The following is a 27967-nucleotide window of genomic DNA, read 5'->3' as shown; positions in this document are numbered from 1 at the left end:
TGGAAGTTCAGTCTGAGTATGTTGAAGGTCGAGATTAATAGATTCCTGATTACGAAGGTTATGGGGATGGGGTGAAAGGCATTGAAGTGTTCCACCAGCCATAAATTGAGTTAATGTTGAATGGCTTAGCAAGCTCATTGGCGTGAGGAGCATATTCCTGTTCCGAACAAAGCCCACAGCTGACAGTGGTGCCACCTTGTCAGCTTCTGGTGCCTTACCACTGTCTGGTTGTGCCGAGCCACTCTCGTCCTCCTTCACTTCACTGCCGAACGGCAGGACGTTTTCAGCAAAGTAGCCTGGGTTGGTGATGTTACCGGCCGGGTTGAACTGGGCCACCACAATGGTGAGACCTTTGCCATCCGATGCCAGGCCAGCCCCCATCTCCTTGGATTCTCTCCAAACCAACTGTGTGAAATGGCCTGCAGAGGAACAGCAGGTGGGTGATTTACGAAGAACAAGACAGTCTGTGTGTCTGCTCTGTAGCTTCTAATCTATTTGTAGCAACAGACAAGAAACAATCCTGCTCTTATCAACAGACTATTTCAGAGCTTTAGAAAATGAAGCTACTTACTCCCAATGTGTCCAGCAGCAGAGAGACCAGCAATAACGACTTGCCTTTACCATACAACATTGTGCATAAGCACTTTATAGAATTATAGAGATGTACAGCATGGAAACAGACACTTGAGTCCTCTTATTAAAAAATGTATATCAGCCAGTGAAGTTAATCTTGGAAGACATGATCAAAAGCCTGGGCAAAGAGATGGTTCTAATGACAGGAGAGAAGTCGAAAGACAGAGGGGTTTAAGTGAGGTTAGTTTCAGCTTAAGCAGCTGAAGTCATGTGGTAACACGGGGGAAGACGATACAGAGATGTGGTAGAGAGGGGCGAGTCCTATAATAATAGGATTTGACAAATACTGTTGTCATAACTGAGGAAGCTTCAATGGAAAGGAACATAATTTATTGCTGAACACCAAAACAAAGCCATGACTCATGATGTACATAGGCTAGCCCCTGCACAGGGCAGAAAGTTGGGTCTGGGAGAGGATGGGATATGAACTCAGGCCTCCTGGTGCACAAGTAGGGACGTTTCAACTGTTCCACAAGAAGCCTTGGGCTCTATTTTTTTTTCTCAGTCAATCAGTGACGGAGGGGTGCTTGTCACACCTTGTGAATCAGAAAATGACCATTTCTGCTGACAGTTTCTCATTTGCTAGCCAATCTTCTATCTATCCTGCACCATTAACCTTTGTTTTCTGCAATAATCTTTGATCCAGTGCCTTATCATACACTTTCTGGGAATCCAAGTCCAGTACAGCCATCCGCTCTCCTTGTTGTCTTTTGTTTTAATCTAGAAGCTCTTACACCCGACCACACAGCTTCCCCAATGTCAAATCACTGGGACGTTTTATAACTTTCTCTTGTTTTGAACTATCATCACCAGTAAAACAGCCATGCATCCAATTGAGTATTTACAAACAAAGTCCATTATGGGCAATATAAGCCATCAAAGGTGAGGAGGGGTCAGGAATAGAGGGGAAGGGACTAAATCAAAGTGAAATTGGAGGAGGAAATAAAGCATAGTACTCCCTGCGGTGCCCACTTCTCTCTAAAGGCATTGAGAGCATTAATGGACATAGCGAACTCCGTCTTCAAGGACATCTGGGCATGAACGTAACCACAGAAGAGGGACAGACAGTCAACAGAGATGCCCCTCTCTACAGCCCTTGCCTGGACCCTGTCCAGGAGCACAATCATGGGGTATTCCTCCGATCTGCCCATACCCCTCTGCACCAGATGCCCAAGGATCAGGAGCATGGGGCTGAAGTGCAACCATAAACATAACAAAATATTTCTCAAATAATTAAAAAGGGGGTGCAATGCCCACAACCCTATATAAACATGGTGCACAGACTTCAAAGTGCAGCAAACTAAATAGTGGAGCTGGGAGTCCATGAGCTGCTGCAACTTGCAATCGTGAGGGGGCTGCCACATGCGACACCCTCCACCCCAGGTCCCCACGTGAAAGAGGAAGGACTCCCACTTCGAGAGCCTTCTGCTCAGGATCCCCGCCACCCACCAAGGCATGTCTGGACAATCGGCGTGAGAGTCAGGGTGGATGGTGTGCAGCAACAGCCTTTACAGAAAAAAAACCCACCTCCTTGCAAGGTCAGAAGACACATTAGGTTTATCCAAGAAGGTCCTGTGGGAGGTTCAGGACTTTGGGACCAGTGTGAAATTCCAAACAAATGGGGGTACACTCAGACAGGATTCCACCTCAGTATCATCCAAATGGTGCATGATGTTGGGTCTGAGCACTGCCATTTTCAGGCAATGGATGACCATTAGCTATGAGCTGGATGTGAACCGATGCACTCCTGGCTGAGTCTGCTTTATTCATTTTTAGTTTTGCCCCGGAGTGTTATCATACACAACCGAGTGACCTTGCACCACCAAAATCACTGTGACTGTTTTATGTGGAAACTGCTACACCATCACCACCACTCTCCCATAGTCTCCCATGCAGTCAATTAAATATTTACAGGCAAAAATCTGGGTCTGCTTTATAATTTTTTAATTAACCTATTTTTCTAATCAACCTGTTCAGAAATGTTATTACAATCCTCTGGAGGAGGTGGGACTTGAACCAGGTCTCTGAGTCTAGGGTAGGGACCACAGTGCTATAAGAAGGTCTGCATTATAAAGGACTCAGGTGACAGGTCCATCTGGGGAGACCATTTCCCGTTACTGAGGGAACTCATACTCAACGAGATTAGTGATTCCCCCTGGATGTTCTGGGTTTATCACAATTACATTCATTCATCTGGAATAATGTGGAAATTATTAGAGGCAATGCAATCAATGAAGCAGTGAAACACAGACTCGCTCCTAAAAATGAACGTGGCCTTTTTTGTTGGCAGCAGCCCCAGGAGAGATTAAGGAGTATGTTGTAGGCTCCCAATGTATCTATTAGGAAGAATAAGTACAATAAGAGCAGTTGACTTAGCAAAGTAATGGTTCATTCCCTCTTTGATATATCTGACTGCCTGTGACCTTGCTTTCATTTTCTAACAAAGCATAGCTGAGGTCAAGGAAAACTTCACTTTTCCAAAAGGTCACCAGCACTGAAAATCATGGGTGAACAGAATGGATATAAATATTAAAGCTTCGTGTGATTAGAAATTTCTAAGTGATGAAGGGTCATGAGTAGTCTGGTCTGGTGGTGAAAAATCACGGATCAGTGTTTCAGCAGTCAATGGGCCTAGGCATGGTGTATCGAAGATGTTGGACGTTATATATCTTTGTGTTAGGAAGATTATTGGGCTGGAAGTAGCTCAGTCAAATAGATTGGTAAGGTTGGAAATGTCTGCTTCAGCCTCTGATATGATCAGTGTGAGTGGTAACAGGGTCAATGATGACAAACGTTTTAGAAGAATTCAGTTAGCGACATTTGCAGCTTATCTAGGATTATATATCAGAAAAACCATCTAACTCCACAGAGAGTGGAATGGTTGGGAGAGGTGGAGAAGTAGATGCTGGATATCGTCATATTGGACTTATATCTAATGGTAAGGTCCTGGGGAGTGTTGCTGAACAAAGAGACCTTGGAGTGCAGGTTCATAGTTTCTTGGAAGTGAAGTTGCAGGTAGATAGGATAGTGAAGAAGGCGTTTGATATGCTTTCCCTTATGGGCCAGCGCATTGAGTATAGGAGTTGGGAGGTTATGTTGCGGCTGTACAGGACATTGGTTCGGCCACTTTTGGAATATTCCATGCAATCCTGGTCTCCCTTCTATAGGAAAGATGTTGTGAAACTTGAAAGAGTTCAGAAAAGATTTACAAGGATGTTGCCAGGGTTGGAGGGTTTGAGCTACAGGGAGAGGCTGAACAGGCTGGGGCTGTTTTCCCTGAAGCGTCATAGGATGAGGCTGACCTTATAGAGGTTTATAAAATCATGAGGGGTATGGATAGGGTGAATAGACAAAGTTTTTTTCCTGGGTTAAGGGAGTCCAGAACTAGAGAGAGGAAAGATTTAAAAGGGACCTAAGGGGAAATGTTTTCACACAGAGGGTCTTGCGTATGTGGAATGAGCTGCCAAAGGAAGTAGTGGAGGCTGTACAATTACAACATTTAAAAGGCATCAAGATGAGTATATGAATAGGAAAGGCTTAGAGAGATATGGGCCAAGTGCTGGCAAATGGAACTGGATTAATTGAGGATATCTGGTCGGCATGGTGAGTTGGCCCGAAGGGTTTGTTTCTGTGCTGTACATCTGTATGACTCTATGAATCGTTGTTGGGAATTCATATATTCGTATAGTTATATGGATGTTGAGAAATAAAATATATGCTTGGACATTACTGAGTTGAAAAGGCATTGGGATGTGGTTTCTTGAAACTGTAGAGTCAAAAGGTTAAACATGATGATGGTTTATTTGTTTCTAATAAAACAGGTGACTTTGGAAAGTGGTGCCTGGCTATGTTTAAGGGAGACATAAGAGTGGAGTTTTACTGCTTTAGGCATTGAGAAAGCAGACCTGGAAAGCCCTATTGGATTTATGTTGCTATCACCTAGCAACAACCTCTGAACTGAGGTAATGGGTACTTCCTTCACCTCACACATAGAACATGTGGATAGTTGTTGGAGAGGTTTGCAAGGAGAAGCAGGACAGTCTCTCTCTCTCTCTCTTTCAGTTAGTAACAGTTATAGTTTGTAAGTGAATGCAGCACAGTCTATGTCTCTCTCAATGAAATATTTTTTAAAAAGGGAACGGGCAAATATCTAGACTCCTAACTATTTTCAGCTGAATTTGAAATCTAGACTTAAGATTTTTTTATTATTCTGAAACTGTCAGCAAAGGGATCTCATCAAAAGAAATTCAAAGGAATTGTGAAAAGTCATCTAAATTCACCCCTTGACCTAAAGGGGTGTTGAGTTCTTTATCCTTTCTGCCTAATTTTTCCCCAACTGTAATAACTCTGCAAGGTTGTGTATGTCTGCACATGAATGGATGTGTATTTGGCACTTGTGTTGGTGTGGACTTGATGGGCTGAATGGCCTGCTTTCAGTCTGTAGGAATTCTATGATTTTATGATTAAAGGTCAGGCAGTTTAATTTGCATTGTAGCTTAGTTGATAACAGTTTGACACTTATTTGAAGAATACGTTTGTTTGTAATAAATGTTATTTTTTCAGTTATTGAACAACCAGTGAAAGTCTCTTTTATTTTAATGAACAATAATAAAGAGAAGTAAGTTGACTATACTTGGTGGTAAAATAAGGAATTCAAACTTTTTGTACAGCTTGTGGAGTAGTCAACTTTATTTCTTCCCATAAAGTTATGACAATATAGAAGTAGGCCATATATTTGCAGAGAGTGTCCTCAAGGGGTAACATGATTTGGAAAGGATAGTGAACCCAGGATTAATTCTTGAAAAACTGTAACTGAAGTTGCAGGGAGAGGAAGTGAAACCATTGTTAGAGATAGAAGCTTAAAATGTGTTGCTGGAAAAGCGCAGCAGGTCAGGCAGCATCCAAGGAACAGGAAATTCGACGTTTCGGGCATAAGCCCTTCATCAGGATTCCTGATGAAGGGCTTATGCCCGAAACGTTGAATTTCCTGTTCGTTGGATGCTGCCTGACCTGCTGCGCTTTTCCAGCAAAACATTTTAAGCTCTGATCTCCAGCATCTGCAGACCTCACTTTCTCCTCCATTGTTAGAGATACCCTGATTATTTATTGAATGGGTAAGATTTGAGCCAAGTGAGGAGTCTTACTGAGATGGACAACTGAAAGCAGTGTTGGGAAAAAATGGTGCAGTTCATTATGTCATGAGCTGTCGAGTGGCCAAGGAGGATACAAAGTGGAAGTGTTGTTTGGCTAGCAAATTTAAAGCACATGGTTTGGGAGGTAATGTATTGGTATGGATTAAGGATTGGCTAACAGACAGAAAAGAAAGTGTAGGAATAAATGGGCCATTCTTGTATTGGCAGGCTATGACTAGTGGGATACCACAAGGATCAATACTTGGACCCCAGCTGTTTACAATGTATGTATATATCAGCGATTTGAATGCAAAGACTAATTGTAATATTTCCAAATTTGCAGATTATACAAACCACTTTGGTTGCAAGAAGAGATGAGCAAAGCATTTCATAAATGAGAAGTTGGAAAATGGGGTAAATGCACAAAGGGATTTGGATTTCAGGGCAACTATATCACTGAAGGCTAACATGAAGGTGCAGAAAGCTGTTAGGAAGACTGTAGAATATTAATCTTTACTGCAAGAGGATTTGAGTACAGGTCTCGTGAAGTCTTGTTTCAGTGGTGTGGGAGCTTGATTAGACTGCACCAGTGTGCATTTTTGGTCTCCTTATCTCAGAAAAGACATTGTTGTCATTAGGGAAGTGCAATAAAGCTTCATCAGGCTTGTTCCTGTGTTGGAAGGACTGTCCTAAGAGGGGGGGTTGAGCAAATTGGGCCTGTGACCTCATCATAGTCTGTTGGGTCAATCAATCACTTACCACAGTTCTTTTGAAATCTAGGAGAAGAGAAGTTATAGTTTTTAACTTCATTGTACCAAGAGTCTGCAACTTCCTTTCCTGTAAATAGGGATAAAATTATTTAATTAAATCCACTGTAAGTAGTGGAGTGCCTCAGTGAGAAAAATAATATACTTTGATATCTCTACAAATAACTTTGTTACCCCTGTCACAATTAAACTTCAGTTACCATATAAAACACATTATTTTACTGAATTCAGTGTAATAAACTATGTCTTGAAAAATTATTGTAACAAACTCCTTGCAATGAACTCCTTAATGAACTGCTATTACATTAGATTTCTATATTTTAAGCCCAAGTTTTGATAAACCCCATTCCAGTAAAGTTATGATAAAACTTAAAAACCAAGGAACTACAGATGCTAGAAATCAGAAACAACAGGAATTTCTGGAAAAAAGCAGCAGGGTTGGCAGTATCTGTGGAGAGAAAGCAGAGTTAATGTTTCGGGTGCTTTCTCTGTGCAGATGCTACCAGACCTGCTGAGTTTTTTCCAACAATTCCGGTTTTGTTTATGATAAAACATGCTGGATAAATTTCTCTTATTAAACATAACATTTCTATTATAAAAATACAATAAAGTTGTGATAAAATCCTGCTATAATAAACTACTCCAATAATAAAATCCTGCTGTAATTTATAATTCTTGTTAAAGTGAAGCTATTTTCATAAAGCTGTTATAGTGAACATCTGCTCTGTTTAAGTTGACATTATACCCCTGATAAGACTCCATCTGAATTTGATCTTGATGTAATGAAGTTTATTGAAGAACACTTCTAATGATACCGTCTGTGAAATTACCAGTCTTTAGATACATATTTCTCAATTACAAACAGAACAATACTCTACAGAAAAGAGAAATTTGACTTAATCGATATCCCACGACAACAAAAGGCTTGGATAGGGTGGTCACAGAGAAGATATTTTCATATGAAGTTGGCAATAAATGTTGGCCCAGCTAATGAAACCCACGTCTCTTGAATAAAACAAGGGAAAAAAAAATGTGAGAGTTCAAAACTATTATATACAGATGAATTTCACCAATAAATCTAATAAAGAATTCAGGACAATCTCTTCAGCAGAGAGTGATTTGAATGTGGAACTTGTTGAGTAGTTGAAGTGATTAGCATAGATGCTTTTAAGGGTAAGATAGCTCAACACAGGAGAAGCACAGCAGGCCAGGCAGCATCTCAGGAACAGGGAATTCGACATTTCGAGCATAAGCCCTTCATCAGGAATGAGAGAGAGTAGCCAAGCAGGCTAAGATAAAAGGTAGGGAGGAGGGACTTGGGGGAGGGGCGATGGAGGTGGGATAGGTGGAAGGAGGTCAAGGTGAGGGTGGGGGCGAAGAGGTCAGGAAGGAGATTGCAGGTTAGGAGGGCGGTGCTGAGTTGAGGGAACCGACTGAGATAAGGTGGGGGGAGGGGAAATGAGGAAACTGGAGAAATCTGAATTCATACCTTGTGGTTGGAGGGTTCCCAGGCGGAAGATGAGGCGCTCCTCCTCCAGCCGTCGTGTTGTTATGTTCTGCTGGTGGAGGAGTCCAAGGACCTGCATGTCCTCGGTGGAGTGGGAGGGAGAGTTAAAGTGTTGAGCCACGGGGTGGTTGGGTTGGTTGGTCCGGGCGGCCCAGAGGTGTTCTCTGAAGCGTTCCGCAAGTAAGCGGCCTGTCTCCCCAATATAGAGGAGGCCACATCGGGTGCAGCGGATGCAATAGATGATGTGTGTGGAGGTACAGGTGAACTTGTGGCGGATATGGAAGGATCCCTTGGCGCCTTGGAGGGAAGTGAGTGTGGAGGTGTGGGCGCAAGTTTTACATTTCCTGCGGTTGCAGGGGAAAGTGCCGGGGGTGGAGGTTGGGTTGGTGGGGGGTGTGGATCTGACGAGGGAGTCACGAAGGGAGTGGTCCTTGCGGAACGCTGATAGAGGAGAGGAGGGAAATATATCCTTGGTGGTGGGGTCCGTTTGGAGGTGGCGGAAATGACGGCGGATGATACGTTGTATGCGGAGGTTGGTGGGTGGTAGGTGAGAACCAGTGGGGTTCTGTCTTGGTGGCGGTTGGAGGAGCGGGGCTCAAGGGCGGAGGAGCGGGAAGTGGAGGAGATGCGGTGGAGGGCATCGTCGATCACGTCTGGGGGGAAGGGATCCTTCCATATCCGCCACAAGTTCACCTGTACCTCCACACACATCATCTATTGCATCCGCTGCACCCGATGTGGCCTCCTCTATATTGGGGAGACAGGCCGCTTACTTGCGGAACGCTTCAGAGAACACCTCTGGGCCGCCCGGACCAACCAACCCAACCACCCCGTGGCTCAACACTTTAACTCTCTCTCCCACTCCACCAAGGACATGCAGGTCCTTGGACTCCTCCACCGGCAGAACATAACAACACGACGGCTGGAGGAGGAGCGCCTCATCTTCCGCCTGGGAACCCTCCAACCACAAGGTATGAATTCAGATTTCTCCAGTTTCCTCATTTCCCCTCCCCCCCACCTTGTCTCAGTCGGTTCCCTCAACTCAGCACCGCCCTCCTAACCTGCAATCCTCTTCCTGACCTCTCCGCCCCCACCCCACTCCGGCCTATCACCCTCACCTTGACCTCCTTCCACCTATCCCACCTCCATCGCCCCTCCCCCAAGTCCCTCCTCCCTACCTTTTATCTTAGCCTGCTTGGCTACTCTCTCTCATTCCTGATGAAGGGCTTATGCTCGAAACGTCGAATTCCCTATTCCTGAGATGCTGCCTGGCCTGCTGTGCTTTGACCAGCAACACATTTTCAGCTGTGATCTCCAGCATCTGCAGACCTCATTTTTTACTACAACACAGGAGAAGTAAGGAATGGAAAGATCTGCTGATAAGGCAGATAATGTAGGGTATTGAGGAGGATCACATAGACCTTAAACACTGCCATGCACCAGTTACATTGAATAGCGCATTTATGTGTTTCACATACTTGGTAATTCATTCAGAGGGTGTCATTTAGATTTTATTTAGTTGGATACTGTAGACCCCTCAGAATGTAGAAATGAAAAGTATCCTGTATAAAATGTGACCCAGACTAATGTGATACATGAGAAGGTCAAAAGTCACCAGGTTATAATCCAACAGGTTTATTTGAAATTATAAACGTTCACAGTGCTGCTTCTGAAGTGACTTCACCTGATGGAGGAGCAGTGCTCCAAAATCTTGTGATTTCGAATAAACCTGTTGGACTATAACATGGTATTGTGTGACTTTTGACCTTGTCAACTCCAGTCCAACACCATCACCCCCTCATCAGGAAGGAAGAGATGCCAATAGGACAATGAGAGGTCAGCTTCTCATCGTTGCTCACTGTCATCATGTTTGGGTTCAGATGTGAGTGAAAATTGTTCTAGAGGTTGAGAAATAAGTATATAGGGGACCCCTGGGTCTGTGGGTCCAGTTACCATGGTTTCAGCTACCCATGGTGTACTGCGGTCTGAACATACAAATGGGAACTTTCCAGAGCCAGGGACCAGGAGGTTGCCGAGAAGGTAAATTTCCCATTTACGTGAATGGGTTCGCACCTATCCGTGGTTTTGGGCTTCCGCGGTACATCTTGGAACATATCCTCTTTGGGTACTGGGAGGTCTACTCTACCAAAAAGGGGTTTTGAGCCCATAACCTAGGTTGACTTTTCAATGCTGTCCTGAGAGAATGCTGCATTGTCAGAGAAGCCAGCTTTCAGATGAATGTTTAAATTGAAACCCTGCCTGTCTTGTCACAACAAAGGAAAAGATCCTAAGGCAGTATTAGGACAAAATAACAGGGCAGTTCTCCATGTTAACCTGGTCAATGTTTATTTTTTTCATCACTGAAACAGATTATCTGTCTCTAGTCACATTTCTGTTTGTGTGTGAATTTCATGAATGTCAGATTTGTATTTGGGGTCGCATTTCTGTCTCAGAACCTAGAGTTCTATAAACTGAACCAAGACCAAAACTTTCTTTCTTTTTCTGCAACCAGGCCAGGAAGGTACTCAGAAATTTCCCTGGAGTTAGTCTGAGGAAGATGAAAATTTGTAGAATTAAATGGGTATCAAAGAGTCCAGGGTAGAATCGAGTACAGATGGGCCTGTAGAAGGAATGTATGCAATAGGCTCAGATCACCCTCTGACATTGAAATCCAATGTATCTCCTATCACTGATGCTAAATGGGCGGAACTATGTAAGTTTTATGGGTAGTTTCTCCTCATGACGCCTAGCGATAATTCTCACCATAACTTATCAAACTCTCTTCATGAGCCATCTACCATGCTCTAAGATGCTCCTCTTGCCTGAATGCAGCCCAATCCTACCACTTGCTATTCCCAGAGTACTGTGTCACCGCTGGGTTATCCTAAAATTGAATAGCATTTGGACAAGGATAGGAGTCAGTGCAGAGCTGTCCTGCACAGGTCCTGACATTTTCCCCGGACGTGGCAGACCAGGAAAAATTGGCACCCTGAATTGCAGACAGGAACCTGGAGTTGCTGGTGGACACAATATGGGGTGTCCTGTTGCCCCAGGACCAGTTCATGACACTAGACTATGCCAGACTGATACTACATAGCCACCTTGGTCATTTGCCCAACTGTAGCAAGGCCAATGATCATCAGCACTCCGCCTGTCTCAGTGTGACCATAGTCTCTCCAATATGACACACTCTAACTCCATTACTCTACACACCATCTACCAGGGCTCATATCCTACCACTCTCACTATTGCATAGAACATAGAACAGCACAGCACTTATCCTTTGGCCCTCGATGTTGTGCCGGTCATTTATCCTACTCTAACGTCAGACTAACCCACATACCCTTCATTGTAGGAACTTGCATGTGCCTATCCAAGGATTGCTTACTTGTCCTTAATGTATCTGACTCTACTACCACTGCTGGCAGTGCATTCCACACACCCACCACTCTCTGTGTAAAGAACCTACCTCTGACATCTCCCCTAAACCTTCCTCCAATCACCTTAAAATTATGCCCCCTCATGATAGATATTTCCACCCTGGGAAAAAGTCTCTAGTTATCCACTCTATCTATGCTTCTCAAAGTCTTGTACATCTCTAGCAAGTCACCTCTCATCCTTCTTCATTCCAATAAGAAAAGTCTTAGCTCCCTCAACCTTTCTTCATAATGCCCTCTGGTCCAGACAGCATCCTGGTAAATCTCCTCTGCACCCTCTCTGAAGCTTCCACATCCTTCCTATAATGAGGCAACCAGAATTGAACACAATATTCCAAGTGTGGTCTAACCAAGACTCTATAGAGCTGCAGCATAACCTCGTGGCTCTTAAATTCAATCCTCCTACTAATGAAAGCCAACACATATACACCTTCTTAACAACCCTATCAACTTGGTGGCAACTTTGAGGGATCTATGGACATGGACTCTAAGATCCCTCTGTTCCTCCACACTGCCAAGAATCCTGCCTTAATCCTAAATACTGCATTCAAATTCATCCTTCCAAAATGAATTACTTTTCCAGGTTGAACTCCTCCTGCCACTTGTCAGCCCAGCTCTGCATCCTGTCAATGTCTCTTTGCAACCTGCAACAGCCCTCCACACCATCCGCCACAACACCAACCTTCATGTCATCAGCAAACTTACTAACCCACCCTACCACTTCCTCATCCACGTCATTCATAAAAATTACAAGAGCAGAGATGCCAGAACCAGTCTCTGTGGAACACCACTGGTCACTGAGCTCCAGGCTGAATATTTTCCATCCACCACCATCCTATATCTCTATGGGCCAGCAAATTCTGTATCCAGATGGTCAGGTTTCCCTGTATCCCATGCCTCCCTACTTTCTGAATTAGCCTACAATGGGGAACCTTATTAGACACCTTGCTAAAATCCATGTACACCACATCCACTGCTCTACTTTCATCAATTCATCTTGAGTTGTCTTCAACAATTCTCACACTCACTGACACCCACCCCAACTCTCAACCTCTGTAACCCTGCCTGCCCTCTGCACTCCCAACTCACTCACTCAGGACCTCTTCACCCGCATTGAAAGTGACAGCTGTTCGACTCGCTCCCATCTCCCTTAATACTCAGCACTCCCTCATTCCAGAAGAGAAAAAGATGGAAGAGTCAAGATGTCTGCCTGTCATTCAGCTTATCAGCCCTTATCCTGACAGACTTTTACAGCTAATGGTAGGGCCCTGGGGAGTGCTGTCAAACAGAGAAGCCTCGGGGTACAGATACATAGTTCTTTGAAAGTGGAGTCACAGGTACATAGGAGGGCGAAGGAGGCATTTCGCACACTTGGCTTCCTCTGTCAGAGCATTGGGTACAGGAGAAAGTGAGGACTGCAGATGCTGGAGATCAGAGCTTAAAAATGTGTTGCTGGAAAAGCACAGCAGGTCAGGCAGCATCAAAGGAGCAGGAGAATTGACGTTTCGGGCATAAGCCCTTCTTCAGGAATGAGGAAGGTGTGCCAAGCAGGCTAAGATAAAAGGTAGGGAGGAGGGACTTGGGGGAGGGGCGTTGGAAATACGATAGGTGGAAGAAGGTTAAGGTGAGGGTGATAGGCTGGAGAGGGGGTGGGGCCGGAGAGGTCGGGAAGAAGATTGCAGGTCAAGAAGGCGGTGCTGAGTCTGAGGGTTGGGACTGAGAAAAGGTGGGGGGAGGGAAAATGAGAAAACTGGAGAAATCTGCATTCATCCCTAGTGGTTGGAGGGTTCCTAGGCGGAAGATGAGGTGCTCTTCCTCTAGGCATCATGTTGCTATGGTCTGGTGATGGAGGAGGCTAAGGACCTGCATGTCCTTGGCAGAATGGGAGGGGGAGTTAAAGTGTTCAGCCATGGAGCGGTTGTGTTAGTTGGTGTGGGTGTCCCAGAGGTGTTCTCTGAAATGTTCCGCAAGTAGGCGGCCTGTCTCCCCAATGTATAGGAGGCTACATCGGGTGCAGCGGATGCTGTAAATGATGTGTGTGGAGGTGCAGGTGAATTTCTGACGGATATGGAAGGATCCCTTGGGACCTTGGAGGGAAGTGAGGGGGGAGGTGTGGACGCAAGTTTTGCATTTCTTGCGGTTGCAGGGAAAGGTGCCGAGAGTGGAGGTTGGGTTGGTGTGGGGTGTGAATCTGACGAGGGAGTTACGGAGGGAGTGGACTTTCCAGAACACTGATAGGGGAGGGGAGGGAAATATATCCTTGGTGGTGGGGTCTGTTTGGAGGTGGCGGAAATGACGAAGGATGATACGATGTATCTGGAGGTTGGTTGGGTGGTAGGTAAGGACCAGTGGGGTTCTGTCCTGGTGGTGATTGGAGGGGCGGGGTTCAAGGGCGGAGGAGCGGGAAGTGGAGGAGATGCGGTGGAGAGCATCGTCAACCACGTCTGAGGGGAAATTACGGTCTTTGAAGAAGGCCATCTGGGTTGTTCGGTATTGGAACTGGTCCTCCTGGGGAGCAGATACAGCAAAGGCGAAGGAATTGGGAATATGGGATGGCGTTTTTACAGGGGGGAGGGTGGGAAGAGGTGTAATCTAGGTAGCTGTGGGAGTCAGTCGGTTTATAGTAAACGTCTGTGTTGAGTCGGTCGTCCGAGATAGAAATGCATTGAGTACAGAGTTGGGATGTTATGTTACAGCTGTACAGGACATTAGTGAGACCATAATTCCCATGGATCCAATATGGCTCATCAGATATTGTTCAAAATACAGGAAGTGCAAGTGGATTGATTGCCAACATGAAGATCCTTTGGACCAAGCAGTGAGCTGAAGTATCTGTTCTGAGGGAGTTGTTGAGAATTCTCAGAATCCAGTTTGCTGGCAGTGGGTGATAGGATGGTAGCCGCATAGAAATAAAGTGAGAGGTGCAGTTAACAAGCTCATTAACAAGCAATAATTCTCCTTAATTGGCAACTCAAGCTCCCTGGAGAGAACCTCACCTCAATGCCAGGTTAAAGATGTTTAGTTAAAGAAGTTAAAAGGTTTAGTTAAGGAATGTATTGAGTTGTTCCAACTTCAAGATGAGCCTTGCTGGGCATCTCATACGATTCAGCCACATTTCCTGCCTAACCCCGATATCATTCAGGCTCCAGTAAGATTCTGCTTTCTGTGTTGTAAACGGTGATGTGACGTACCTGTAACCTGGAGACTGCCAGAGCCTTGCTGACACCAGATATTCTCCCCGTATGGTGTGTCGCTGTGCTTCAATGTTCTGGAATCTACCAAATTCTTTGCCCACTTCTCAGCTTTCTCACTGATTGCTGGGTTCAGGGTCAGTGGCCCCGCTCCGTGTTTCGCTCGATATTCATTCACCGATTTCAACAACTGTGCAGCAAAGCCTTGCCCTGAACAAAAGAGATGGACTGTGACTGAGGATTGCACAATGTTCTGAATTTGAGTCAGATTGGATTTGAAACGTTAAGTCTGTGAACCCACTGCAGATGCTGCCAGACCTGCTGAGTTTCTCCAGCACTTTGTGTTTTTATTCCTTGTACTCAGTCTCCAAGTCAATGTTTTCTCTAAACCACAGACCTGCGATCAGCAAATTTCCACAAGGGTCACACACGAGCCAGCTCCTTTGTGTTTGGTGTGGGGCTGTATGAAAATACTATCGGGGCCTCAAACAAATCACCCACAAACTGCAAACATGTTATAAAGTGCATTAAGCCAATCCCATGCCTGAGTCATTCTGATTGGGTTGCTGTCCTATAGCAAACATTGCTGACATTTGCAACTTGTTTTTAACTATGAAGCGATAGGGGTGCAATACAGACCCTAGATATTTTAAGTGGTGGAGAGCTGCCTGGAACTGGTGTGAAGGAGAATAGTGGCTTCTAACAGACAAGGACAGACCCTGACTTCTAAGTAGCTGGCCGGATTTTGGGAATGGTTAGAGTCTCGGAAAAATTCTGTTCCTCCTGGTTCCCATGAAGTTTCAAATTTACTGGACCCAGTGGGGTCTCTTTTATCTACTTCTGCCTCATGAGAATGATCATTGTCCTGCCCCACTCCCCCACAGTCTCCCCTCTCAGGAGCCCTGTCAAACAATGCATCAGGGTCATATCTGATACAATAGGACTCAATTTGCAAATGTTATGAGGCTTCAGCCCATTTGAGGTGGATATTTAATCCAACAGCAAAGTTAAAACCGGAAACGTTGGGAATGTTTGAATTTTGTTGCTTATCTCCCAGTTTTTGCTGAGGTGGGATAGTGAAACTCTACTCATTTCACATCTTTTACAGAAGCAAGAATTAGATAATGAGGCTTGGCCAGTCAGGCTTAATGAAGCTCTCTCTCCTTGGGCTGACCCTCTTTCAACACTCTTCAAGAAGGATATTCTAGGCAGAAGGGCCACAGCACAGATTCACCAGAATGATGCTGAGACTGAAAGGGTTAGACTGTATTCTGAAGACAGGTATTAGAGGCCAGTCTCATTTTCTCATGACATCAGAGTGTCTTTAAATGTCTTTAAAGTGATTGAGTAAGTAGACAGGGTAAACGGAGAGAGATTCTTTCCTCTATTACCGGCTGTATCCTTGTTCCGAGATGCCATGCTGATCCTGATCTTGCTGGAGCCTCTAAGAGATAACCTGCAGGGCAACAACAGTCAGACTGATAAAGAACATAGGATACAGGACATTGTTTCTACCACCACACACTTGGCTCTACCAGTCAAACAGGTACATATCTGTAGCAAAATATTTTCACTCAATCCCAACCACTTTAAATTGAGCACTAATCTTAATTCTCAGACTGACTAGATCAGAGGTCTAACAGAAATTCAAACACATATTACACTGGGGGAGAGAATGGTAGCTGTACCTAATACTGAGCACATTTGCAACAAATTGGCCTTATTTTCTGATATTATTTTCCAATATCTATATTCCTTAGAGTTTGGTGTTTAAGGGATTGAATTAGTCACAGAGTCAAAGAGTTCATACAGTATGAAAATCACCCTTTAATTCAACTTCTCCATACCAACCAGGGATGCCAAACTTAACTAGTCTCATTTGTCTGTGTTTGGTCCATATTCCTCGAAGCAGTTTCTGTTCATGAACCTATCCAAATTTCTTTTAAATGTTTTAATTGTATCCCCTTCTGCCACTTCCTCAGGCAGCTCATTCCACACATGCACCACCCTCTATGCACAAGAGTTGCCCCTCAGGTCCCTTTTAAATCTTTTCCCTCGCACTTTAAATCTATGCCGTCTAGTTTTGGACTCCTTTGTCCTTGGAAAGACATTATCTATTCACCTTATTATTGGCCCATATGATTTTATAAACCTCTATAACATCACCCCTCAACCTCCATGACAAGAAGTCCCAGTCTATTCAGTTTCTCCTTATCACTCAAACAAAACACCTCCTCCATGATTATCCTCAACACCAAGGCTGCAAACTCAGCCCCTTACTATATTCCTTATATACTCATGTCTGTGTGGCCAAATTCCATCCTAACTTCATCTACAAGTTTGCTGATGATACCACTGTTGTAAGTTGGATCTCAAACAATGACAAGACAGAATACAGAAAATACTTGGTAGCAATGTATAAAGATGATGATCCCTACCCCGACTTCAGGCAGCATGAGGTGAGAGGCATGCCCCTGTTTGTGTCAGTGATGCCGTGGTGGAGATGGTCGAGAGCATCAAGTTCCTAGGATTGACAATCACCAACAATTGCCAGCTAGTGCCAACAATCACCAACCAGACCCACATAGGCACCAGCGACATTGGTAGGAATAAAGGTGGGGATCTAAGGCAGAAATTCAGGGAGCTAGGGTGGAAGCTTAGAGCTGGAATAAACAGAGTTGTTATCTCTGGTTTGCTGCCTGTGCCACATGCTAGTGAAGCGAGTAACAGGGAGAGCGCAGAGCTGAACATATGGCTGCAGGGATGGTGCCGGACGGAGGGTTTTGGATTGTTGGATAATTGGAGCACTTTTTGGGGAAGGTGGGACCTCTGCAAACAGAATGGGTCTTCACCTGAACCAGAGCAGTACCAATATCCTGGGGGTGGGGGGTGGGGGGTGGTGGGGGGGGGTGGAATTTGGTAACGCTCTTCAGGTGGGTTTAAACTAATGCTGCAGGTGAATGGGAACCTGAGTTGTAGTTTCAGTGTACATGAGGTTGAGGGTAGTGAGGTCAAGGATAGGTTTACAAGGTCACGAGAGGGCACCAGCAATCAGGATGTTGGTTTGAAATGTGTGTACTTCAACGCCAGGAGTATCCGGAATAAGGTGGGTGAACTTGCAGCATGGGTTTGTATCTGGGGCTTCGATGTTGTGGCCATTTCAGAGACATGGCTAGAGGAGGGACAGGAATGGTTGTTTCAGTCTCCGGGATTTAAATGTTTCAGTAAGAACAGACAAGATGGCAAAGAGGGTGGTAGTGGTGGGGGGGGTGGGGTAGGTGGCACTGTTAATCAAGGGTAGTATTACAGCAGCTGAGATGACGTTTGAGGACTCATCCACTGAGGTAGTTTGGGCTGAGGTTAGAAACAGGAAAGGAGAGGTCACCCTGTTGGGAATTTTCTGTAGGCCTCCGAATTGTTCTAGAGATGTAGAGGAAAGGATAGCAAAGATGATTCTCAATAGGAGCGAGAGTAACAGGGCACTTGTTATGGGGGACTTTAGCTTCCCCAATATTGACTGGGAATACTTCAGTTCAAGTACTTTAGCTGGATTCAGTTTTTGTTCAATGTGTGCTGGAGGGTTTGCTGACACAGTATGTAAACAGGCAAACAAGGTGCGATGCCATATTGGATTTGGTACTGGAGGTTAGATTTGGTGTTAGATTTGGCCGTAGGTGAGCACTTTGGTGATAATGACCACAGTTTGGTAATGTTTACAATAGCAATGGGCAGGGTTAAGTATATACTGCAGGAATTGGGGGAAAGGCTATTATGATGCGATTAAGCAAGTTTTAGAATGCATAGGATGGCGAAGGCAACTGCAGGGGATGGACTCACTTGAAATATGGAGCTTATTCAAGGAAAAGCTACTGTGGGTACTTGGTAAGTATATACCTATCAGGCTGGAGACAGTTGTCGAGAGAGGGAGCCATGGTTTATTAAAGAAGTTGAAGCTCTTGTCAAGAGGAAGAAGAAGGTTATAAGTTAGCCAGAAAAGATCAGAAGAGAAGGCTAAGAAGAGCCAGGAGGGGACATGAGAAGTTGTTGGCTAATAGGATCAAGGAAAACCCCAAGGCCTTCTATAGGTATATCAGGAGTAAAAGAATGACTAGAGTAAGATTAGGGCCAATCAGTCCGGTCAGAATCATTCAACAGGAATGTGAATTAAAAACACTTTGAAACAAAAATGCTTGAGAGAAATTTCTGTGTTTTAAAAAATATCTACAACACAGTCATACCCAAGGGGAAAAGCACAGTTTGAGGAGAATGAGAATATGATCAGGAGAGGTGGTGATGAAGGTCCAACAAATACCCCTCCTGCTCAACAGATACAATGTGGGACAGGGAGAAAGTTTACGTGAGAACATAAGAACTAGGAGCAGGGGTAGCATCCGAGGAGCAGTAAAATCGATGAAGGGCCTGAAACTGCTCCTCAGATGCTGCCTGAACTGCTGTGCTTTTCCAGCACCACTCTAATCTAAACTCTGGTTTCCAGCATCTGCAGTCATTGTTTTTACCTAGGAGCAGGAATAGGCCACTTGGCCTGTTGAGCCTGCTCCACCATTCAATAAGATCATGGCTGAACTTTTCATGGACTCAGGTCCACCTACCTGCCTGCTCACCATAACCCTTAATTCCTTTACTGGTCAAAAATATATCTATTTTTGCCTAATTCAATGAGGAAGCCTCAACTGCTTCACGAGACAGGGAATTCCACAGGTTCACAACCCTTTGGGTGAAGACATTTCTCCTCAACTCAGTCCTAGATGTGCTCCTCTTAATTTTAATGCTACACCCCTAGCTCTGGTTCACACACCAGCGGAAACAACTTCCCTGCTTTTATCTTATCTATTCCCTTCATAATTTCATATGTTCCAAAACATCCCCTCTCATTCTTCTAAATTCCAATGAGTATAGCCCCAGTCTACTCAAAAAGACAAACCTCCTAATGCAGGCATCAACCTAGCTAACCTCCTCTGCATCCCCTCCTCAATTAAGGAGGAGGACAGTCACAATACAAACCAATATCTTAGAAAACTATTCAATTGCGGGAGTGTAGGGCCAAGGGAAAATACAGCGGAATAAAAATGTGTTAATGATAAGGTATTCTCTAATTAGCTGCTTGGGCACACAGAACTCAAATCTTGTTCGGAAAAGAGGCGATTTGCTAAAGATTTTCATCTTGCACTCATCAGGACAAATGAAAAAATGTCAAATTTCAAATTGTTAGAGTCCTTGTTGACTTTTCAGCATTTTTGCTTGATTTTCTTATCAATTTAGCTTTGAACCTGTGAACTGTGTGCTATAGATGACTTTTGGATTGTGGGTATCAGCTTGTGTTAAAGAGAAAGCTGTGCAAACAAGCTTTTGTCTATTCATGAGGCAAAGCCTGATAGTTAATTGCAGATTGGTGCCTGATCAAAAAAAGGTTCTGCAGATGTTTCGTCACCAGGGAAGAGCATTATGGAGTTAAACAGATAGCAGAAGCTGGCTCAAAATGGGATCCGTGCGTGGGAATTGTTTCCAGCAAATTTGTAAATGACTCTATGCTCAAGCAGATAGCAGGTGCTGAATGGTAAGTGGGACTTTGTGAAAGAAATAGGATCAGTCTGTCACAGAATGGCCAGGGTATGAATTGGGTTTTGGACTGTGTTTTCTGTGAGAAATAATCTGGCTGTCAGTACAACAGCATGAAGATTTGAAAGCTCCCTGCCTATCTCCGGTAAGCTGCTCTTGGAAGCTCAGAGAATAGAAAGCTAAGATATAAGTGCTATTGCCTTTATCCAAGGTGACCCAGACCAACACCCTCAGAAAATCAACCATCAAAACATCAAGAAACAAAGATAGGATTAGGAACATTTAGTGTTGAGGAAATGGGAAGGCTGCAGAAGAACATACTCAAGTTAAGAGAGTTGGCAAAGAAGTGGCAGATAGAATACAATGTGAGAAAGAGTGAGGAACTTCTGTAAGAAGATTAGAAGCATATACTATTTCTTAAATGGGGAAAGACTTCAGAAATTTGAAGCACCAAGGAACAGAGTAGTCCCAGTTCAGGATACTCTGAAGGTAAACATGCAGGTTCAGTGCAGTTAGGAAGGCAAATGAAGTGCGAGCATTTAATTCAAGAGGGCTATAATACAAGAGCAGGGATGTACTGTTGAGACTGTATAAGGGTCGAAAAGTGTGGAGCTGCAAACACAGGGCATGTCAGGCAGCATCCAAGGAACAGGAGAATCGATGTTTTGGGCAAAAGCCCTTCATCAGGAATGAGGAGGGAGGTGGGGAGAAGGGGGCTGAGAGATAAATAGGGTGGGGAGGGGGCTGGGAGGAAGGTATCTTCCCAATTACTGTCCCTCCAACCCCATGGCCCCTCTTAATTATCTCTCAGCCCTACTCCCCACATTCCTGATGTAGGGCTTATGCCCGAAATGTTGAATCTCCTGCTCCTCGGATGCTGCCTGACCTTCTGTGCTTTACCAGCGTCACGTTTCTTTGACTCAGATCTCCAACATCTGCAGTCCTCACTTTCTCTTGAGACTGCATAAGCCACTGGTCAGGCCGAATTTGAAATATTGTAAGTAGTTTTGAGCCCCATATCTAAGGAAGGATTTGCTGGCATTGGAGAGGGCCCAGAGGAGTTTTACAAGAATGATCCCAAAGATGAAGGTCTTGTCATATGAGGAGCAGTTGAGGATGCTGGGTCTATAGTTAATGGAGTTTAGAAGGATGGGGAAGATCTGATTGAAATTTACAGAATACTGAGAGTTTTGGATAGTGTGGAAAAGATGTTTCCATTAGCAAGAAAAACTAGGCACAGCCTCAGGGTGAAGGGGTGGTTCTTTAGAACTGAGATGGGAGGGAATTTCTTCAGCCAGGTGGTGATGAATTTGTAGAACCCATTGCCATAGAAGACTGTTGAGGCCAAGTCATTGAGTGTATTTAAGACAGAGATAGATAAGTTCTTGAATGGTAAGGGGATCAAAGGTTAAGGAAAAAAGGCAGGTAAATGGGGGTTAGAAACATTTAGCCGTGGTTGAATGTCACAGCAGACTCAATGGGCCGAAAAGACTAATTTTGTTCCTCTATCTTATAGTCTCGTCTCATAGTCTTATCTATGTCTGTGGAACAACACATCATGGAAACCACTGATGTAATTGGGCCAGTTTTATTGTTTTCTTTGATTTATCCCTTAACTGTGTCTGTCTGTCTTTTGTGTGATTGGTCTGAAAACAAAGACTGTTGGTTTTAAAGTTTAGACCAATTAGATTGCTTTATTGTTTAAGTTTTGCTCTGAAAAAGTTACTATATTGTGAGTTAATTGTTAAGACTTTTGTTTAAGATCCAAACCAGTGTCGAGAATTGATTATTTGCAGAGTCTGGGATTGGTTGTTCGAATGTCTGGTTAGGAACTATTGGGATCAATTTTGAGGGTCTTTGAAGTTTTTAGTTTAACTGCATTGTGGATACAGAGGTAGAAAGGCTGGTTTGGACAAGCTGTCTTGTCTCTGTGTAAAAAAAAATTGGAAACAATTTAGATGACAACAGAGAAAAAAGGATTCTGATTGTTTGGCAAGTTAATTCTGATCAGCCAAAGCATTGCTATTGAGAAAGCAATGGGGATCTATAGACACCGCAAACCCCTTGCACAAGGTAACATGATGGCTCAGTAGTTAGCACTGCTGCCTCATAGCACCAGTGACCCAGGTTCAATTCCAAACTCAGGTAAGTGTCTGTGTGGAGTTTGCAATTTCTTCCCATATCTGTGTGGGTTTCTTCTGGATACTCCGGTTTCCTAGCATACTCTAGGAATGAACAGGTTAGGTGAGTTAGCCATGGTAAATGTGGGGTAATGGGATAAGGCGGGATGCTGTTCAGAGGGTCAGTGCAGACTTGATGGGCCAAGTGGCCTCTTTCTGTACTGTAGGCATTCTATAAATAGATATCTTTCATAAAAAATCTACAGTGTGGAAGCAGGCCATTGGACCTTCAGAAGTGTGTTGCTTCTCGCAAATATACATGAGCATGTTGCAACCTCAAGTGGATACCTTAAATTAGTTGTTAGTGTCGCTATTGGTACATTCAGGCTTACTCAATCAGCATAGTCTAATTGTAAAATCACATCTAACGGTAGACAATTTGTTTTGTAGTTTGCAAGCACAGGCCGCTTGAGTACAGTCTGTTCACTGTCTGTTTGGAACATGCGTTACCATTTAGTCAACCAATCATTGGGATTTACAGTGCACAAACATTCAGAGATTCTGTGTAAATGGAAGTTGCTGTTGTTTTTCACTCAACACCAGGTTATGGTCCAACAGGTTTATTTGGAAGCACTAGCTCAGCAACACTCCGAAAGCTAGTGCTTCCAAATAAACCTGTTGGACTATAGCCTGGTGTTGTGTAATTTTTAACTTTGTACACCCCAGTCTAACACTGGCGCCTCCATGTCATGGCTGTTGTCTTTGTTTTTATCAGGCTGAAGGATTTTCAGCAATGAATCAAACACCAATTAAGTCAAACTGGTTCTGCTTGTCTTAAACTTCCAACTTAGTGAATTACTGTCATGTGAGAAGAACAATTTTATGTTCCACCCAGTTGTCTCTCAGAAGACCTGTAGAAAACAAGGCCCAGCTGGGGGGCAATGGCAGTGAATATAGAGGAGAGTGTCTGGGGCTTCTGGAAGTCAAAGAGGGAGTTGGGGCTCATTTCCTTCAGGCTGTGGCAGAGGAAATATGATGGTGGCCCATTACTACTCAATGGCGAATCTGTAGTCTAACCTCATCCACTCACCTTTATTCCAAATCCCAGAAAACCCTTGAATACAAATTCAGGGCAGAAGTAGACCATTCACCCTTGAGTTTGCTCTGGGGCAGTTGGCGGCCTGGTGGTATGATCATTGGACTGTTAATCCAGAAACTCAGGTAATGTTCTGGGAACCAGGGTCTGAATCCCACCACAGCAGATTGGTGGAATTTGAATTCAACACAAATCTGGAATTGAGAGGTTAATGGTGACCATGAATCCATTATTCGGGGGGTGGGGGGGGGGTGCGGGGGTCGCGGGGAGGTGAGGGGGGGATCCCCGTCTGTCCTTTAGGGAAGGAAACTGTCATCCTTACCTGGTCTGACTGACATGTGACTCCAGAATCCAGATCCACAGCAATGTGATAGCCCTCTGGGGAATTAGGGACGTGCAATAACTGCTAGCACAGCCAAAGATGCCCTCATTCCGTGAATGAATTAAAAAAACATTCAATTATATCATGGCTTGACTAGTAATGCATAATGGTCACCCATCTGAAATTGTGAATTGAGTTTTTGCTTTTTAAAGAAGGAAGTTGTACCTTTCTATCACCTTTTGTAGAAGTATTTCCCAGTTTCTCTCCTGAATGATTTCTCTCCTAAAGGCTGCCAGGTCTTGGATATCCCTCCCAGCATATAAAGAGATTCTCTCTAACTACCTCACCAAATCCTTCCAAATTTCTAATAAACTGAATAAAATTACCGTTTTATGTTCCAGGAAATACAAGCTAAGTTTGTCTTATCCCTCCTGTTAATCGCAGCGTCAGAACATGAGTAACGTTCTGGTAAATCTGCACTGCCCCCCTACAGTGGCCAATATATCCTTTGTAAGGTGAAATTTGGGTCAACCAGGACTTTGTGTACATGTATTAAAACCTTCTCCTTACATATTATGGCCCTCTAATTATAAAGAGATCTGTTTACATGCCTCCTGAATCTCTTTGGACCTTCACTGATCACTGATCCTATACTTTTCACAATTAAAGTATTACTCAGATTTAACCTTTTTTCAATCCAAACTATATTACCACACGCATGGCTGATTTGAAATCCATCTTCTACAGAGTCACGTAATGTACCAATGTCTCTTTGTAACTTAATACTTCTAATTACTCCACATAATATCCCAGCAACCTGTTCATTGGGAAACTTAGATTCTTGCTAGTCAGCTATCTAAATCCTGAATAAATATTGTGAATAGCTGTGGGTCCAGATGAGATGCCTGCATGACATTAATAGTCACTTCCCTCCTCTTTGAGTATGCAGCCTGTTTCTATACTCTGCATTCTCACGAAACCAGGTCAACAATTTGCCTGAACTTTAATTATAGCTACCAGTCTCTTATGTGAGCCTTGTCAAATGATGTTTTGCAAAGCGACATAAAATCACACCAACAAGTTTTAGTTAGTTGCTTTAAAAACTGAATTAGGATTGTTGGGGATGACATAGCCTTCACAATCTATGTTGATTCTCGTTCCTCAGTCTGTGGATATCGAGGCTGAGGGATATGGGTCAATAAATAGCAATGGCAGCTGATGGTACAATGGAATGTGGGAAGGTGAAGGCATGTAGCCTCCAGGGGAACAAGAATTGAAAGACAGAACTTTTTAGCAGATGCTGTGGAATAGTGCTAATGTCATTGGATTAGTAATGTCATGGCCTGGTTTAGTGCTTTGGAGTCCTGTGTTCAAATCCTGTCAGGACAGTAGATGGAATTTAAATTCACCTAATTAATAAAAGCTAGTGTCAGTAACAATGACTAATCACCAATTGTTTTAAAAACCCATCTGGTTCACTGATGTCCGGTAGGGAAGGAATCTGCCTTCCTCACTTGGTCTGGCTTACATGTGACTCCAGACCCAGAGTTATGTGGTTAACTCTTGAGTGTCTGTGAATGAGCCACTCAGTGAGACCAAACTGTTCACGACAAGTCAAAGAGGAATGAAGGAGAATGTCCATATCCTGTCCAAGCTGCAGGTGCTGCAGTGGTTCAAGAAAACAGCTCACAGCCATCTCAAGTAATGGGCAGAAAATACTGTGATGCTCACAACCTCATAAAAGAATGAATTAAGAAAATAAGGAGAGCAAGGCACGTGAGGGTGGAAGCAATGGCAGCAAACCGTTAATCAGGAACAGGGCAGGAAGTTTCAAGATGGACACGACAGTTACAGTCCAGTCAGTAGAACATTGGCCAGAGAGATGCAGTTGGTGCATTCATGCTAGCTACAGCAATACTTCACCGCAACGATGGAATCTTCTGAGAGAGGTGCAAGAAATCAGAAACAAGCCAAGAGTCAACAAGAAAACATTCCGCTGACCTCCTTAGAAGACCAAGCGTCATTAATGTATGATCTTGTCCCACTTGGTGCCCAGCTCCCATTTGAAAATGTCTGGATGCTCAGTGTCCATAACACTCATGTTCCCTGCTTCACCTTGATACATTCAATGGAAATAATCTGTCAGGAGAAAGTGAGGTCTGCAGATGCTGGAGATCAGAGCTGAAAATGTGTTGCTGGAAAAGCGCAGCAGGTCAGGCAGCATCCAAGGAACAGGAAATTCGACGTTTCGGGCACAAGCCCTTCATCAGGAAGAGGAGCCCTTCCTGATGAAGGGTTTGTGCCCGAAACGTCGAATTTCCTGTTCCTTGGATGCTGCCTGACCTGCTGCGCTTTTCCAGCAACACATTTTCAGAAATAATCTGTCACCCAGGTACATAATTCAGCCATTTTATTTTGTAAATTCTGCACCAACTTTCCTTTAAGTTTACAATGGTCTGAGCTTATCAGACCTAAACCACAACTTATTTTTGTAGCTTCAGTGTGTGTAGGCAAAGTACGCCATATGTGGTTTAACCAATAATAATAATCTCCTTTAATTTGTAATGAATAGTTTGATTAATACATTCCAATTATCTAAAACAGGTGGATCAACATGGAATTTTAAAAACTCTGTAAAAAATGCATTCTGCCTACCTGTACTGATAAAGGATGAAAATCTTGAAGCATGTATTTCTGACACAGGAAGGAAAGAGCAGGGGAACTGCTGAAACCTGAATAGCTGGAGCAGACTCGAAAAGGTGTCCTTTTATCAATCTTTCAAATTGGCAAGGCGGAAGCGAAATGGGGAAAAACACAGTTGAAGAGGAGGATCTATAAAAAGATCTGTTGAGGCAAGAACAGCAACAGCAAGGCAGAATTACTCAAACCACTTTAACCACTGAACATCAAATTCTGATAGGCTGAAGACCAGCTGCAGGGAATGTCTTTTTTTTACCCAATCAAACAGCCACAGCCTGAAGCTGTGCTTTAGATGCAATCAGTGATTCTGTGAACAGTGTCAGGCAGGATGCAGTACCACAGGATGTCAAGATCGCAGCACAGCTTCAGTGGTTAGCACTGCTGCCTCACAGTGCCAAGGACCCGGCTTCGATTCCAGCCTCGGCAACTGTCTGTGTGGAGTTTGCACATTCACCACGTGTCTGTGTAGGTTTCCTCTGGGTGCTGCAGTTTCCTCTCACAGTCCAAAGATGTGCAGGTCAGGTGGGCAGTCCAAAGATTGTCCATAGTGTTCAAGGATGTGTAGGTTGGGTGCATTAGTCAGGGGTAAATATAAGATAATAGGGTAGGGGGAATGGATCTGGGTGGGTTGCTCTTTGGAGGGTCGGTGTGGACTTATTGGGCCACAGAGCCTGTTTCCACACTGTAGGGATTCTATGATCCCAGGAACAGAACTGGCTTGCCATAAGTGTACAGGTACAGATTTGTGTACAGTCCCACTGGTCTAAGGATTTGTGGGCCGGCAGTCCTTTTGACTACAGGATTTTTGGTCAATGGACTTCCAGCTTAGACCAAAAAGATAAAAATCACCTCAATGCAGAAACACAGCAGACACTTGCTTGTTAAGTTTCTTTGAAGAACTGATATTAAGTTGCTAGATTTGTCTAGGTGCTCTTTCCCATCTGAATTAGAGTTAGTTTTAAAAAATCTATTCATTGGATGAGGGTAGCATTGGCCGGATTATCATTTATTGCCAACCCAGAGGGCAGTTAAGAGTCATTCCATTGCTGTGGGTCTGGAATCACATAGGCCAAACCAGGTAAGGATGTCAGTGTCCTTCCTTAAAGGACATTAGTGAACCAAATGTGTTTTTCCCTAACAATTGACAATGGTTTCATGGTCAATATTAGACTCAATTCTTGTTTTTTTAAACTGAATTCAAGTTTCACCATCAGCCATGGCAGGATTTGAAACCAGGTCCCCAGAACATTCCCTGGATCTCTGAATTAACACTCCTAAATAATACCACAGGACCATCACCTCCCCTTTGTTAGGGGTTCAAATCCAGATTCTAGGCTGATACCCTAGAGCAACACTGATATCACTTTTCAATTAGAGTTGATGCAAAGACATGTTGAGGCATGCATGAGAAACACTCAAGAGATGTGAACTAGCTCTCAACAACTCCTCTGAAATTCAAGTCAAGTGAAGCCACTGTTTTTCATT

At 44.0% G+C, this 27967-nt stretch overlaps 1 protein-coding gene across 1 annotated transcript in view; it reads right to left on the bottom strand.

Moving 5' to 3' along the window:
- The window catches only part of glipr2 (GLI pathogenesis-related 2), a 56677-nt gene extending 30109 nt beyond the window's left edge, over positions 1 to 26568 (bottom strand). Inside the window, exons 1-5 of the mRNA XM_060841272.1 lie at positions 26438 to 26568; positions 16059 to 16123; positions 14668 to 14877; positions 6525 to 6602; positions 219 to 419 (exon numbers count right to left, since the gene is read on the bottom strand). Of these exons, the coding sequence (XP_060697255.1) occupies positions 219 to 419; positions 6525 to 6602; positions 14668 to 14877; positions 16059 to 16086 (517 nt within the window). The 5' untranslated portion in view covers positions 16087 to 16123; positions 26438 to 26568. The remainder of the gene's footprint in view (positions 1 to 218; positions 420 to 6524; positions 6603 to 14667; positions 14878 to 16058; positions 16124 to 26437) is intronic.
- Between the last annotated feature and the right edge of the window lie 1399 nt (positions 26569 to 27967).

The sequence above is a fragment of the Hemiscyllium ocellatum genome, chromosome 21, assembly GCF_020745735.1.
Source record: "Hemiscyllium ocellatum isolate sHemOce1 chromosome 21, sHemOce1.pat.X.cur, whole genome shotgun sequence".
In the NCBI taxonomy this organism is placed as follows: domain Eukaryota; kingdom Metazoa; phylum Chordata; class Chondrichthyes; order Orectolobiformes; family Hemiscylliidae; genus Hemiscyllium; species Hemiscyllium ocellatum.
Note: the sequence above shows the minus strand (reverse complement) of the source record. Positions and strands in the feature narration are given on the sequence as shown.